At 40.8% G+C, this 17066-nt stretch overlaps 1 protein-coding gene across 4 annotated transcripts in view; it reads right to left on the bottom strand.

Annotated features, from left to right (window-relative positions):
- Positions 1 to 17066, bottom strand: part of NCAPG2 (non-SMC condensin II complex subunit G2) — a 125578-nt gene that overhangs the window by 85880 nt on the left and 22632 nt on the right. For all 4 annotated transcript variants that reach the window (XM_084619523.1, XM_084619520.1, XM_084619521.1 and 1 more), the window contains exons 7-10: positions 12598 to 12692; positions 10073 to 10142; positions 5336 to 5422; positions 2479 to 2574 (exon numbers count right to left, since the gene is read on the bottom strand). In XM_084619523.1, coding sequence (XP_084475649.1) covers positions 2479 to 2574; positions 5336 to 5422; positions 10073 to 10142; positions 12598 to 12692 — 348 coding nt within the window. The remainder of the gene's footprint in view (positions 1 to 2478; positions 2575 to 5335; positions 5423 to 10072; positions 10143 to 12597; positions 12693 to 17066) is intronic.

Raw genomic sequence — 17066 nt, 5'->3', positions numbered from 1 at the left:
GTCTGGGTCTGTAGTCACCTATGCAAATTGGTGAGGCTTTTTACCAAACCTTGTCCAGGAAGTATTTGGGGGGAAAGACGTTTCCAAACAGCTCTTCCCCAGTAACCAGTATTTGTTTGGTGGTGGTAGCGGCCAATCCAAGGACAAAGGGTGGAATATTTTGTACCTTGGGGAAGTTTTGACCTAAGCTGGTAAAGATAAGCTTAGGAGGTTTTCATGCAGGTCCCCACATCTGTACCCTAGCGTTCAGAGTGGGGGAGGAACCTTGACACGCCCTTAAATAGCTATGGGAGGGGCTATGAGGGACAGACGGCCCTGGCAGGTACTGTTAAGCAAAGTTCTCTGGCTTCAGTGTGCACGCACACCTGAGTGGAATAAATATCTGCAACCACTCACTCAAAGAGGAACTGGAGTGGTGGCAGGTCTGCATCTCCCTATATTCTCTCATCCTGGAGCACGAGGGCATCTACAGCACAGGCACAGACACTGTTGATGAAACGCTCCAATCCAGGGTACACAGGCGCGCACACATCCTGATGTGAATCTCACACAGGGATGCTGTTCAAATAATTAGCTGAACATGACAGAATGACATTGTGGCTAAAAGGGCTAATGCAATCCTTGGATGTATAAACAGGGGAATAGCAAGTAGGAGTAAGGAGGTTCTATTACCTCTATGCTGGCATTAGTGCAAGTGCTACTGGAATAGCGTGTTCTGGAGTCCACAATTCAAGGAGAATGTTTGAAAGATTGAAGGAAGTTCAGAGAAGATCCACGAGAATGATTAAATTATTTGAAAACATACTCAATAGTTAAGCTTCAAAGGATTCAGTTTTTATTGCTAAGTGTTAGTTTCACCATACACACAAACCAATGAAAAAATATTTACAGATAGGCAAAGTACAAAAAATGCTGCTTGAGAACTCTGATTTAAGCAATTTTAGTTCGTACATTTTGACGAGCGATGTTGACAATTTGTGTTTCAATAGTTATAAAGCTCTAAATGTTTGAATCTCAATGTTTACTGCCAGTAATAATTATTCTGACTCCCCCCCACATAATTTCCTGCAACTGCGAAAAGTTAAATGGTTAAAAATAAAACATGCTTTTAAAACATCTGTTGACATCACTAAAAATAAAAATTGAATTCTACCAAGCCCACTTATAAAGAAAGATGCAAGGACATCAATCTTTTTATCTTAAAGAGAAAAGATTAAGTAAGGGGTGACTAAATCACTGTCTAGAATATCCACAGAAATTTTAATGTGGGCTGTTCAATCTAGCAGGCAAAAGGTACAAGAAGAGCCAATGGCTGGAAGCTGAAGCTAGACAAATTCAGACTGGAAATAAGGTGCCAATTTTTAAGTCATGGTAATTAACCGCTGGAGCAATTTATCAAGGGTTGTGATGTATTCTCCATCACTTGGAATTTTTAAAAATGAGGTCTGGATATTTTTATAAAGTTACCTGTACACTGCACATCGCGGTCAGCACTGTGTAAGGTACATGCAGCTACACACCATAGTGAAAAGCAGGCTGCATCCACAATGTAAAAGTTTAATCAATTAACTGATAACTGAAACTGATAAGTATCAAGCTTAATGATTAAACACCTCTGCCGCTCCCTGGATAAAACGTGGGGGTGCTGCAGCACCCCCACACTGTTAGCTCCCCAGTTAAACATTTAATCAATAGAATTTTAATAGTTTACACAGTTACTGCTCTACAGTGGATGAAGGCTCCAGCACCGGGGAGCTGGTGGAGCCTTTCCCCACTCCCTTCTCATTGATGGAGCCTTTCCCAACTGCCAGTCTCTCCCTATAGCAGGGGAAGGCTCCAACAGCGTGCCTTTACTAACCATAGCACTGTAGATAGTGAGGCATTGCTTTTTATACCCATCTTAGGTGGGGGATTAACCATGCAGGTATTCTACATGCCCCCATAAGAAGAGTGCAGTATAGACATACCTTAAGAGAGATGCTCTAGTTCAAACAGGAACTAATTCAGGGAAATCTAATGGCCTATGCTTTGCAGGTCAGACTAGATGATCACAATAGCCCCTTCTGCCTCAATCTTTGAAACAAACACAGCATATTTGTAAAAATAGATATGTTTAAAAATTCCAAAACAAGACATCCACTGCAAACACTTCTCCCTCTGGGAAGAGGATGGAAGAACAAACATGTAAAAGTTTTAAGTCACATTGCTTAATGCACTAGTGGAAGGCAGTGGAAGTGCCAGTGAGGAGCACAGTACAAGAACCTGTATATGACAATTATATGAGTCCTCGTTCCTTTTAGGTCTCCATCCTTTAGAGCCACTTTGGATATAATTAAGCTCCAAGCTGTATGGAACCCCATTTCATAGACATTTTGTTTCAATACAACTATTACAAATTGTAACATTTTAAAGAAAAAAAAAATCAATGTGAATGTTACACCAACTGCAATTTGAAGATATCCAGTAAAGGAGAATTACCTTTAATGCTCTCCAAAGGATAGGTTGATACAATCTGTGCAGCATTTCTTCAACTCCCTGACGAACTTTACTTTGTTTGTGAAAGTAACTCAGTAACTGTCAAAGCAAAACCAATGTTAATGTATGAAATACATTTCATATGCTAGGTTCAATACATTTGAGAAAGGTAGCTTGTTTTATTCCACTACATCTTTTACAAAAGAAAATTGACTTTTTTAGTCTGCATAAATACAATTATTTTAGGTCAAGCTAGTCTATGAATTAAAGTGTTGTTTTTAAATATGTTCAGATCACTTAGGGAACAAAAAACTCTCCTTCCCAGATATCAAAGTTTTATTACGAAATTCTCACTGAAATCTTATTGTACACTGAATAATGATTGCTACATTATTGCATGCCTTCCTCTCCAAAGTCTCTGCCATGAGATAGATCCAAAGAATCAAGACATTGATTCCTAATAGATTGAAAATGCAGACTCATCACCAAAATATTTCAAGAATTAAAGCCTATTCTGAAAATAAAGTTCTAAAAGATACAATAGTATAAGAGTGAAGAAGTTAAGAACTGAATTATTCTAATGTATATAAAATTAAAATATTGAAAGCAATACGTCAAAAACCAAAGTAAGGCAGAGAACCCTACAGTCATCACTTGTCTTGTACCTGAAAGATTCACTTCCAGTAAATAAGGTTTTGGCCTGATTTTCATATGTTCTAACACTCCCACTGACTTCAAGGTAAGTTGCAGATGCAGAGCACGTCTGAAAATTGGACTTTAAAAGAAAAAAACAGGGGGGTGGGGGGAGGAAGGAAGGAACCCATTCCAAAATAAAGTTGGAGTTGTGGTTGAAAATTTTCTATTTATAGAAAGGAAAACATCTTAGAAGAATGTTTTAAAAACCCAAATATTAGAAAGCCAGGAAATTAAGTTCAGCAAACAAAAAACGATCAGTTATGGAAGATCATTACTTGGAATCTGAGATGAAGTCTGTATAGGTTTGTATGATACATACTGTATATGACTATACAAGGTCAAGATGCTAAGATGTGTCGGGGCAGGAAGTTTCAACAAGTTTTCCTCTTTGACAATTATAGTCATTAACTCCTAAGCAAGTTTAACGTGTCACCATATACACCAACTTGATTTTGACTATATTTACATGCCAGATTGTGTACCAGCCAACATTTTGGTAACTATCTCCGATTAACCTTCCCACTTTGGCTAAATTTGTTACCTGTATGGCAGTTTAGCTAGCTAAAGTTATTGTTAAAAAGTACCTTAAACATTAATTTACATATTTTGAACTTTCCTGTCCCACAAAATGAACCTTAATTTAGAAAATGCCCTGGTTTTCTAATGTCTTGATTTTAATTCCACTACTATGTTGTATAAAGGTTTTTTCCTCCCTTTAAGTTACTTATATTTTCTCAATATTAAAATTGTGTCTGGGAGTCTTTTTTTGTGTTTTGAAAGTCTTTAAGAACTGCTCAGTGAAATGGATCCATGTTGCTGTTGGGGTTTATAATCTCTTTGAGGTTCTAAGGAGGCTTCTAATCCGGTGTTAGAGGAAGGCGCTGAAAGCTAGTCTGGCAGCAGGGAGTTTCCAAAGCATTACCCTACTGGATTCCCCACCCAAAAAAACAGATGAACTGGCCATGAGCAGTTAACTCTCTGAGGAATGGAGTTCTTAGACTAAGTTACCATGAATAGAACTTCAATTAGTAGCTGCTAGAAGCAGGGAACGGTCTCCCTGTCTAACTGAAAGAAGGAGCTGTTTTCATGACTGCGACACTCTATCCCATGAGATAAACTCAGTTATGAATGAGAAGCAAGAGCTGATTTGGGAAACATGAATCCTCTTCGAGAAGCAGCTTCTTCTGCCACCACTATGAACAGAAGAAGTAAGGAACATGAGCTGCCAGATACCATCACAACCTGTGATAATAAAATAGGCTGTCTCTAAAGACCAGGGGGTAGAAAATTCCCATAGGACCAACAGCACATAACTGTACTCCTAAACTAATGGAAAAAGAAGCATTTAAAAAGTTATATTTGCATTATATTGGGAACTAATTGTTTTTAAAGCTGACTTCCTGAAAACAGTTTACATGCAATGGGCACACCTGACAATGTAATTTTAAAACACAGGGGATGCTAATGGGCTTAAAGTCATTAGGGAAAAAAATTCTTACCTATGATACTAATGCAACCATGAATAATGAACTTCAAAAGCTAATTTTCACCATCTCTATTGTCTACCTTTTCATTTCACTCATTTTAAAATAAATTAGCAGTGTGACAATTTCTAGTCAAGTTCGCTGTGTTTTTACATAAGATACAATGCTTAGGTTGCAAATAGTGCAGGGAAGCGTATAAGTACAAACAAAAACCCTTCGAACAGATTTTATTTTAATGTTATGAAATTGAACATAAATTTATATTAAGTTGTGCAAAATCCCTTCTTCTATTTTTTGATCTGCATAGAATATCAGGGTTGGAAGGGACCTCAGGAGGTCATCTAGTCCAACCCCCTGTTCAAAGCAGGACCAATCCCCAATTTTTGCCCCATATCCCTAAATGGCCCCCTCAACGATTGAACTCACAAGCCTGGGTTTAGCAGGCCAATGCTCAAACCACTGAGCTATCCCTCCCTAAATTTGTATCTAAAAGATTTAAAGTGCCCCAGTTAACAAAAACTAATGAATAGATTTTCAGAATCAGTACACTATTCTTAACATAGGTTAAGACAAACTTAAGACAACCAGAATATTCTCATATTACAATAATCTGATTGTGAAAAGAACTTTAAAACACACATTGTGCTAGTACTTCTATGTTGTGTTTGACAACAACATACCTCTCTCACTTTAGGATGCACTGGAGAACTCCTAGGAAGATTAATTCCATGATGCATGAAATCCTGAATGCAATTATGCTCAAGAGTCTAAAGTAAAAATGCATTGCAAACTATAGTTAACATACAAGATTATAGGCTGCACAGGTATGATTTACTTAAGGTTGCTTGATACTTTACATTTTCATACTTTGTTTTCAGATGCCTATAGCTAAGCCCCTTCGTTTTCAGTTTAAACTGATTTTTACCGAAAAAATCCTGGGTTTTACAAAAGTATTATTCATTTCCCCCCCCCCCAATTTTCACCCTAGTTTTGTATCATTCAGATATATTTATTTTCTTAATAAAACAAGATTTTTTTTAATGTATCTCATGCAACATATTGTATTACGATAATACATTAGTCTGTGTATATGCAAAGCGGCCTGTTGAAGTAAGGGTATGTATTAGACTAGAAGATACACAACAAATAGGCACACATGCAAACTTTGAAGTACATGCGCATCTGAACATACTGATGAATCTCACACCCACCACGTACACATTTCAAACTGTTAGCAGATAACTAGGGCTGTCAAACGATTAAAAAAAATTAATTGCGTTACTAAACAATAATAGAATACCATTTATTAAATATTCTGGATGTTTTCTACATTTTCAAATATACTGATTTCAATTACAACACAGAATACAAAGTATACAGTGCTCACTTTATATTTATTTTTTATTACAAATATTTGCACTGTAAAAAACAAAAGAAATAGTATTAGGTGAATTGAAAAATACAAGTACTATAGTGCAATCTTTTTATCACGAAAGTTGAACTTACAAATGTAGAATTATGTACAAAAAAACCTGCATTCAAAAATAAAACAATGTAAATCTTTAGAGCCTACAAATCCAAATCAGTCCTGATTTCTTGTTCAGCCAATCACGCAAACAAATTCGTTTACCTTTGCAGAAAATAATGCTGCCTGCTTCTTACAGGTTACAATGTCACCTGAAAGTGAGAACAGGCCTTTCAATGGCACTGTTGTAGCCGGCGTCGCAAGTTATTTACATGACAGATGCGCTAAAGATTCAAATGTCCCTTCATGTTTCAACGACCACTCCAGAGGACATGCGTTCATTCTTATGATGGGTTCTGCTCGATAACAATCCAAAGCAGTGCGGACTAACACATGTTTATTGTCATCATCTGAGTCTGATGCCACCAACAGAAGGTTGATTTTCTTTTTTGGTGCTTTGGGTTCTGTAGTTTCCGCATCAGAGTGTTGCTCTTCTAAGACTTCTGAAAGCATGCTCCACAACTCACCCCTCTCAGATTTTGGAAGGCACTTCAGATTCTTAAATCTTGGGGTGAGTGCTGTAGCTATCTTTAGAAATTTCACATTGGTATCTTCTTTGCATTTTGTCAAAATTTCCAGTGAAAATGTAATTAAAAACAAACATGTGCAGGGTCATCATCCAAGACTGCTAATAACATGAAATATATGGCAGAATGCAGTTAAAGCAGAACAGGGGACATACAATTCCCAAGAAGTTCAATCACAAATTTAATTAATGCATTTCAAGAGTCATCAGCATGGAAGCATGTCCTCTGGAACAATGGCCAAAGCATAAAGAGGCATATGAATCTTTAGCACAGCTGCCACGTAAATATTTTATGATGCCAGCTACAACAGTGCCATGCGAACGCCTGTTCTCACTTTCAGGTGACATTGTAAGTAAGAAGCAGGTAGCATTATCTCCCGTAAATGTAAACAAACTTGTTTTTCTTAGCGATTGGCTGAACAAGAAGTAGGACTGAGTGGTCTTGTAGGCTCTAAAGTTTTATACTGTTGTTTTTTTGAGTGCAGTTATGCAACAAAAACACACCACATTTGAAAGTTGCACTTTCATTGATAAAGAGATTGCACTGCAGTACTTATATGAGGTGAATTGAAAAATATTCCTTTTATCATTTTTACAGTACAAATATCTGTAATAAAAATAATATAAAGTGAGCACTGTGAGCTTTGTATTCTGTGTTGTAATTGAAATAGACATATTTGAAAATGTAGAAAAACATCCAAAAATATTTAATAAATTTCATTTGGTCTTCTTTTGTTTAACAGTGTGATTAATCATGATTAATTTTTTTTAGTTAATTGCATGAGTTAACTGCAATTAATCCACAGCCCTACAGATAACGGTTTAAAGATATGACACACTAAAATGGGAAGAAAACGAAAATCTGTATCAGAATGTGTTTCAGAAGACAAGAAAGTATTCAAAAGTTTAAACAAAAAACAAGAGAAAAGGATTAAATTGAATGTGTGCGCTGCAAATGTGTGGCTCAAGTATTAACTGTAAATATTTATAGGCTAATAGTTCTAAGTCTACAAAAATAAACTATTTATTCAAATGAAAAGTTTTATTTGGGGATTAGAGATATATTGTTTTCTTAAACTCAGAGGTGGCATTATTTTGAGTTCTGTTTTAGTTCTTCAGCAAACTACATTAAATTCCATTCATCAAAGCACTAATCCACTGCACAGGTTCTCAAATTTCATTGTACCATGACCCACTTCTGACAACAAAAATTACTATACAACTCCAGGAGGGGGGACCGAAGCCCGAGCCCCACTGCACCGGGCAGAGGGCCAAAGCTGAAGCTCAAGGGTTTCAGCCCCAGGCAGGGGGTCTGTAACTTGAGTCCCACCACCCAGGGCTGAAGCCCTCTGGCTTTGGCTTTGGTCCCAGGCGGTGGGGCTTGGGCTTCAGCCCTGTGCCCCAGCGAGTCTAACCCAGCCCTGGCGACCCCATTAAAATGGGGTTGCAACCTACTTTGCGATCCCGACCCACATTTTGAGAACTGCTGATCTACTGAGAATACTTCTTTCCCTGTCCTTCCGTCCACCAAAATAAACCATGATATTGAGCCAGAAAAATTTTTAATAGTTTTTTCCACCGATTTTCACCGATTCTGTGGTTGTGGTCATAAACACTGATAAATTCCCAGGAAAAAATACATAAAATAAAAAACAAAAACTAAGTGCCCTACTTATAGCTAACTATTTTGAGCTAAATTTTTCCATGCTGGGTGCCTCTCTTGGACTGATTTTTTTTAATGTTTCATCAAAAATTGTTCATCCATTTCTCAGAACAAGGTTAGGGATATAAAATGCCTCCATGCTGTAGAGCAGGGACTTGAAATTTTGCTAGGACAGTGGTTGGGTATCAAGGATGTGCTGTTTGCTGTCCCCTTAAAAATCTGTCCAAATTTGGCCAAAATTACAGGCCTCTGAATTTCTCAGTTCATCAGTTCTCTGATGACTGCCTACACTAAGCATGCTCAAGTTCAGGACTGCAGGGGTTAACTTTCCTTCCAGTTGTTCCTTTCAGCTGTCAAAGGCTGCCATGGTGCTGAGCATAGAAACAGAGCATAGAGACTCATGTATGTCTAATGATCCCGCTGTTAGTGCCCAGGTAATGAGAAAGAAGGAGAGGAACTGAGCCTGCGTTAATGGCAAGGCGTGGGGGAAGACTGAAGGAGAGACTAAAACCAGGACAAGAGGTCAAGGAAAGTCTGGAGAGAACAGAGGAAGAAGGGTCTAGAGTACATCTTCCCTCAGAACCTGGAATTGAAACAAGATTTCTGAGTCTCAACATTCTATGGATGTCAGCAAGTAGATGTTAAATCCACTGTGCCTTACCTCCCTTCTAGTGGCTAGTCTAAATAGAGGATGACAACCTACAACTGTGATCAGTTATTATGTTAGCTCAAGTGGCAGAGATTTACGCTGTGTATCTGAAGATTCTAACCTTGTTTAAGAACTAAGTGAATGGCAATACGGTTCAAATTGATGAAATTTGCTTTTTTTAAAAAAAAAACGTGAAACTACAATAAAGTGAATGCTAAGATTATAAAGTCAAGGACGCAAAAGTTCGGAAATGCTGAAATTAAGGTTACCCATGCAACCTTAAGTTATTTCCTTCTTTCACAAACTTCATATCGAAATCACGTTAAATTTTAAAATGCTAGCTGCCTACATCTGTTACCTAAATTATATTTACTTATCGAAAACAGAAAAACTCCAAAACTTGTCAGAAATATCTACAGCTAAAGGTTAAGCTTTATTTCAGAAAAGCTATAATACTAAAGTATCTTAAATCTAGTTCTTACCACAGTGTCTTAAAAGAAGGGGGGAAGAGAGAGAGAGAGAGAGAGAGAGATAGAATAAACGAACGAACACATAAGAAACATGCCCTAGGCATGTAAACTCAAAAGCTGCTAGCAAGCACTATCCTTCAGGGCAAATGTGCATACTCAGCCACTACTCAAAGCTATAACTCAGTTTCTTCCACTAAATTTGGAATATTGCACAAAAGATTGAAAAAAAGTAGAGAAGATAGACATGCTGTTTGAATCTAAATGGGCAATTAGATCAAAGAACTACAGTGGCTGAATTAATCATCCTTTCTCCTTCCAGTATTACTTCTAAAGACAGGAGATTAAGCAGCAGTTGTGCTCAGGAGATGGGTCAGAGAATATTTGTCGAAAACTGATTGCTCTCCCAAATAAGGCATCAGATCTACTGGCCAAAACTAAGGGAGAAATGTTGTATAAAGATGCGTATGGAGCTATACAATTGTCAAAAGGAAAAAAAAAAAAATTCTGAACCTTTTAACTGGTTCAATTTCAAAGAATCTTTAGATTAACTAATCTTAATAGCAAATTCAAAACAGAGTATGTACCTCTAAGATCTCTCCTGAAGCCTTCTTCCAAGCCCTGAAATAAATTTCTGCAACATATGCCATCAGAGATCTGTGTTAACGAATTAAGAGAAAAGAAATATTAAACTTCTATACCATCTTTACAATAAATATTGTACAAAAAAAGTTAATATGTTTGTTGGTGTTGAGTGGCAAGGGGTATTGAGGGTATTACACAGTCTCTTTCAGCACTGTTTTTAATACCAGCAAAAACTTGAAATCTATTTTAGTAATTAATACACCAACAGAAGAATATAAAGTTTACTCAGTTACAGATTTCAAAGAAACCCTCCATTAACATTTTATGTATTTTAAAGAGAAAACCAAAGCACCCACTGAATATTATTGCAGGTATTATATATTACCTCATCTTTAAAAAAAATTAAGGATGTGTTTCCAAAGCAATGCAGTTTTTAATGTTTACATTCCAAAATATGTAATACAGTGATGTTGCAAAGTATTGTGCAGTCTGCTTTGGCAGCATACATGCTGTAACCTTATATTAATGAAATAAGAACTACAATCAAAAGAACTAAGCACAATAGCATTTGCACATTTCAGAAGTGAGAGAACTGATGTATTTATATAGAATAAAATACTTGCACTGAATCTCGAGTGCTTTAAATTATTTAAAAAGCAAATGTGAGAAGAACAGTTCTAAATCAGAAGCATTATGCAGATTATTTTAACTTAAAAAGAATACCTCAGTATCTTTACTGAACTATTTGGCAATTAATCTCTCACAATCTCTTTAAACTGGTACCATATAAAAGAGTACAATGCTACGTAATTAGTAATTTATCACCAAACCAGATGAATTCTTCCAATTAGGCAAATACAGTTTTGTCCCTATCCAGAGGACCTGTGCTAGTTTTTGATATTCTGCAATATATTTAATTGTAGTAATCCAATCAGGACTGGTGCCTCATTTTATTGGGCAACATATAAATATACAAAAACAGAGGTTTGTTTTCACAGCTAGTTAGTGCATGACAAGATGGGGTGTGAAGGTACAGCATGCTAGCCTGCAATGTACTAAACTGACTGTGTGGACCTACTATACTGCACTAAAAATTCCCTACTGCACATGTAGCGTGGTGTACAGTCATATCCGGGCTTGCCACGCATACCTAGCCATGGACACAAGCCATGGGTCAACCTTTTTGTGGATAGAAAAGGAGTACTTGTGGCACCTTAGAGACTAACCAATTTATTTGAGCATAAGCGTTCGTGAGCTACAGCTCACTTCATCGGATGCATACTGAGCTGTAGCTCACGAACGCTTATGCTCAAATAAATTGGTTAGTCTCTAAGGTGCCACAAGTACTCCTTTTCTTTTTGCGAATACAGACTAACACGGCTGTTACTCTGAAACCTTTTTGTGGATGTATGCCACATTTATATTATGAGGGAAAAGTAAAATTTAAAACCAAAACAGGTACAGATAAGCCTGTGTGTTTTTATAATTTGTGTAAAAATATGAAGAGACAACATGAAATTATATGGTTCAAAATATTTAGTTGGCTGACATAAACATCCATATATTTTGAGATTCTGTGATGTTTTGGCCATTTGGCTCCCATTCACTCTGAGAATTGTATACAGCTAAACCACCTGTTGTTACTGATTGATGTAGTTAGGTTCACAAGAAGTTCAATACAACATTAGTTGATTACTTTGTAAAACAGAGTCCTTGGGATTTTAGATAGCTAAAAAAGAAAAAAAAAATCAATACTAAAAAAATACATTCTTCATCCACACATCAGGCCCTTGGGCGCCAATCCCGCAACTTATTCCTCAGAGGCAGACTCCTATGCACAACCTTACTGAAGTCAATGGGAGTCTCCACATGAAACAAGTACTATGCATCTTTTTTATACAGGACATTCCACTTATTAGCTACCTCTCAGTTCCCAGCAAGAAGTTGCTATTATCAAAAGGCAGCCAATAAGCAAAAGGCAGATTTGCAGGGCTGCAGGCAAGGAAGGAAGCACTAGAACATGCCTTCCTGGATGTAGCCCTGCAAACGTATCTGCAGAGGAAAGAGATACCGTGCAGTCACGTGACCCCCAGTACCTCCACTCCCCATGGAAAGTCCTGCTATCTGGGCTGCAGTGCCTCCTTCCTGCAGCTGCCAGGCCCACACCTTCCCCTCCCGGCTACAGGCAAGCTGGCAAGGCTGCAGCCATGAAAGACATGAAAAAGTGGCATAACTATTGCCAATATTTGAATCCTATTAACATTAAAGTCTATGGAACAGGATTGGTTCCTGTAAAAAGGTTGCTATTTGCCATAAGTTAATATCAGGATTGCTATTAACCAGCATCCACTGTATAGACAAGATATAGAGTTATTGAAGCAATATGGAAGTTATTCGGTGTATTTGTAGAACCTGATCTTTTCATTCAGGTATATTTCATCCATGAGCTAGAAGTTCCATCTCTGAAAACTTAAAGCAAAGTTTGCCATTATGAATGCTAGCTAATCACTGTAACTGTGATACATACTTTGAAAAACACTGCAACTGGTTTTTAATAGTCCCATGGATCATTTTAATGAAGTTTACATTCCAGCTCAACAGAAAGCTTAGGAATCTTCTTCCCTGTTAAGGAAAAAAATGGAAATAAGCCCAAATCAGGAATCATCAATTTAAGATCCATTTCAAGTTGTTAACTGCAAAAAAATGGTTCCTAGCCTTCCATAACTGTTGTTCTTTGAGATGTATTCCTCATGTTCATTCCAATGTAGATACGTGCTTACCCCAAGCACCGCCACCGAAAAGTTTTTCCCTGTGGTGTCCGTCGGGTCAGCTCTGATGCGCCCTGGAGTCATGCTCTCATACCGCTGGAAATAGGGCCCCACCAGCCCCTCAGTTCCTTCTTGCCAGCTAACTCCGACAGAGATGCAGGCGAGGAAGTTTTGGAATGGACATGAACAACACTCTCAAAGAACAACAGTTAAGGAAGGTTAGCAACCATTTTTTCTTCAAGTGCTTGCTCATGTCCATTCCAATGTAAGCGATTCCCAAGAGTTGCACAGGTCAAGGGTTTGGAGTTTATTGACACGCTAACTAACACAGCGCGGCCAAAACTCGCATAATCTCTAGTTTGCTAGGTGATGGCATAATGGGATGCGAAAGTGTGGACTGACAACCCTGTTGCCATTCTACAGATGTCCTGAATCGGAACTTGTGCCATGATGCCACCGCCGATACTTGAGCTCTTGTAGAATGGGATGTCAGCGGAGGAGCTGGGACCTTCGCTAGATCATAGCATGTGCGGATACATGAAGCAATCCACGATTAAATTTTCTGGGCTGGGACTGGACAGCCTTTCATTCTGTCTGCAATGGCTACAAAACTTTATATCTGTGTGTGCGGATATCAGCAGATATAAAGCGGATATCCGAGGAGCTGCAGATCCCTACTGGGAATGGCAACAGTGAAAGCAGCTGCACGTCTCACAGAAGCCAGTGGCCCACGCAAGCAGTTCCTCTGGCGTGGCTGAACCACCTCCAGCTCCGCTCACTGGGGCAGACACCAGACTCAACGGCACCTGTCCCTGGTCATGCTAGTCCAGGAGCATTACTCCTGGAGAAATTCTGCGCAACTGCGCAGCAGAAAAATGCTCTCTCCCCCCCCCACCCCACTTCCTTGCAGAAAATGATTTCTGTGGGGAAACAAAGAGAAGCTAGCTGCACCAGTACTCACTCACCCCTCCACAGCAGCTCAGATGTGTCTGTTCGGGCAGCTGGGGGAAGAGATAAATCACTGAGGGAAGGGGGTCTGGAGATGCCCTGGCTGCCCAGGGACATTAGTCCCAGCTGGGAGGGGAGGAGGACAGAGAGAGAGTTGCCCCTCCACCATTCACGGAGCAGCCGGGGCTGAGTCAGATCAAGATGCAGAAACTTCCCCTGGCTGCAGGAAGCTCCGCACTGTGGGGAGGGAGGGGAGAGAAAGCTGTCTTGGTGCTGAAGAGGGGTCTGGGTGCAGCGGAGTGTAGAGGGGTCTGGGTTCGGGAGAGCAGCTCCCTGTCAGAGACCCCTCCGCCCACCCGCTCCCCCAGATCCCCTTCCTCCAGACCCCCTCCGCATCAGGAGCCCCCCACACCCTCACCCCCACTGACCCCTACCTCCTGCATCAGGAGCCCCCCACACCCGGACCCACACCCACTGAGCCCCAAGCAGCAGCACTCTGACCCTCCACCCCACCAAGCCCCACTCCCCCAGACCCAACCCCGGCCCTGCAGAGTCCCATTTCCCCTGCACACATAATCCCACACCAAGCCCCTGTGCATGCAGACCCCCCACCGAGCTGCCCGCACCCAGATTACGCCACACACAACCCTGGTACTCGAGGGAATTCTGCACCAAAAAAATTCTGCAAAGTTCTGCATATTTTAAATTGTCAACATAACACAGAAACAACAATATAATCACACCATTTTCAATTAATTTGGTAATTTATTTCAAAATACTTGTCAGCAAATAATTGAAAATGGTGTGATTATATTGTGTTATTTTGACAAAATATGCAGAATTTTAAAATATTTTGTGCAGAATATTTAATTTTTTGGCACAGAATTCCCTCAGGAGTAGAGCATGCAAGCCAAATATCCATGTTATATCCACGGATATAAATTTGGTATCTGCACAGGGCTCTATGGATTTCCAAAAGGGCTTAGTTAGTCCTTTCTATGTAAAGAGCAAGTGCACGCCTAACATCCAGCAAGTGGAGTGTCTGTTCCTCCCTTTTAGGATGTGGCTCACATAGAAGACTGGAAGGAAGATATCCTGGTTACTACGGAATTGTGAGACCACCTTTGGCAGGAAGGCCGGGTGTGGCCGCAGCTGAACCTTGTCCTTGAAGGTTCAGCTGTATGGTGTATGGTGGTTCTGAAGAAAGAGCTCTGACCTCTGAGACCCTTCTGGCAGAAGTAATGGCGACCAGGAGGGCCACTGTCCAGTACAGGTACAGCAGAGAGCACATTGCCAGTGGTTCAAATGCGGGGCATTTAGCCTTGTCAGCACCAAGGTCCCAGGAAGGGACTGGCTGGCATACCTGGGGGTATAGCTGCTCCAATCCCTTAAGAAAACAACCACAGATCAAGTTTGAGACGATCAACCAGTCATTCACCCACAAGTGAAAGGTCGAGATTGCAATAGATGACATCATTAGGCCATGCTGTTTCGAGGGGAGTAGGTAATCTAGAATAAAAGGGCAGTGTCGACTGAGTAGGCGAGATACCCTCTTGCGCTGAGCAGATAAAGAATCTCTTCCACTTCGCCAGGTAAAAGCACCTCATCCACAGGCCCAGAGCATTCCAGTTCTGTGGGGATCAACCATGGAGCTTCCATGCCATGAAATGAAGAGACTCAAGGCTCAGATGACGTAGACAGCCGTGGTCCTGACAGATCAGGTCCGGATACGGGGGCAAGCTGATTGGCCTGTCCACTGAGAGATCTAGGAGGGTGGTGAGCCAGTGCTGATGCATCCAGGTCGGGGCTATCAGGATAAGACACATCTTATCCCTTCTGACTTTCAGCAGGACCCTTTGTATGAGAGGGATAGGAGGGAACATGTAGAAGAGATGGTTCGTCAAAGGGAGGAGAAAGGTGTCTGTGAGCAAATCCAGGCTGTAGCCTAAGAAGGAGCAGAACTGAAGATACTTCTTGTGCTTTGTCGTGAACAGGTCTACCTAGGGGTTCCCCACCTCTGGAAAACGGTACGCACAACGTCTGGGCAAATGGACCACGCATAATGGTTGGAAAAGGATCTGTTGAGATGGTCCACTAAATCGTTCTGTGACCCCGGGAGGTAGAAGGCTTTGAGGTGGATCAAGTGGCTATGCAGAATTCCCACAGGTGAAGAGCTTCCTGAGAGAGGAGTGCGCTCTGCCCTGTTTATGTAAAATGTTGCTGTCATGTCTGTAAGGACCGACACGCAGTTGCCTGCCAAAGGGGGTTGGAACACCTGGCAGGCTAGGCACACTGCAGTCAGTTTCCTCATGTTGATGTATAACAAGAGCTCCTCCGGGGACTAGAGGCCCTGAATCCTGAGGGTCCCCAAGTGAGCCTCCCCATCCCATCACCGACACATCTGTGACAAAAGATATTGGCGGCTGGGGCCTCGAGACTGTGAATACTGCACATACTGTGCATGGGTCTAACCACCAAAGGAGGGTGGAAATCATCGACAGGGGAAGCAAGACTGCCCTGTCCAGATGGTGTTGGCCCAGTGCGTATACCGATGCCAGCCAAGTCTGGAAAGCCCTGAACCATAGTCTCATGTGTTGCACCACATTGGTGCATGATGCCATATGCCCAAGGAGCTTTACACAGTTTCTTGCTGCGGTGATGGGGAAGGCTCTGGCCTGGGTCAAGTAGAGAACCACCCCGATGAATTCTGTCCCTTGAACTGAGAAAAGGGTAGATTTCTGCATGTTTATCAACAGCCCCAAGGCCTGGAAAGTTGACTGTATTAACTCCACATCTGCCTCCACCTGGGCCTTGGACCAACCTCTGATCAGCCAGTCATTGAAGTAAGATAGACCTGAACCCCTTGTCTCCTTAGAAAGGCTGCGACGACTGCCATGCACTTTGTGAACACCCAAGGGGCCGCTGACATGCCGAATGGGAGCATCGTAAATTGGCAGTGCATGCAGTTCACAACGAATCGTAGGAACCTTCTGTGTCCCCAAAAAACTGCAATATGAAAATACGCGTTCTTCAAATTAAGGGCAGCATACTGTCCCCCTGGATCCAGAGAAGGGATAATGGAGGCTAAGGAGACCATGCAGAACTTCAGTTTCTTCATGAATCTGTTGAGGTTTCGCAGGTCCAAGATCGGTCTGAGATCACCATTAGCCTTCAGGATTAGAAGGAGAGGGAGCAGAGCCCCCAGCCCCTTAAACTGGTGGAACCTCTTCCACTGCTCCCACCCTTCGGGAGCGATGGCATCTCTTGGGCCAGAAGCTTC

The sequence above is a fragment of the Lepidochelys olivacea genome, assembly GCF_965140295.1.
Source record: "Lepidochelys olivacea isolate rLepOli2 genome assembly, chromosome: 2".
In the NCBI taxonomy this organism is placed as follows: domain Eukaryota; kingdom Metazoa; phylum Chordata; order Testudines; family Cheloniidae; genus Lepidochelys; species Lepidochelys olivacea.
This window is presented reverse-complemented; position numbering and strand designations above follow the sequence as displayed.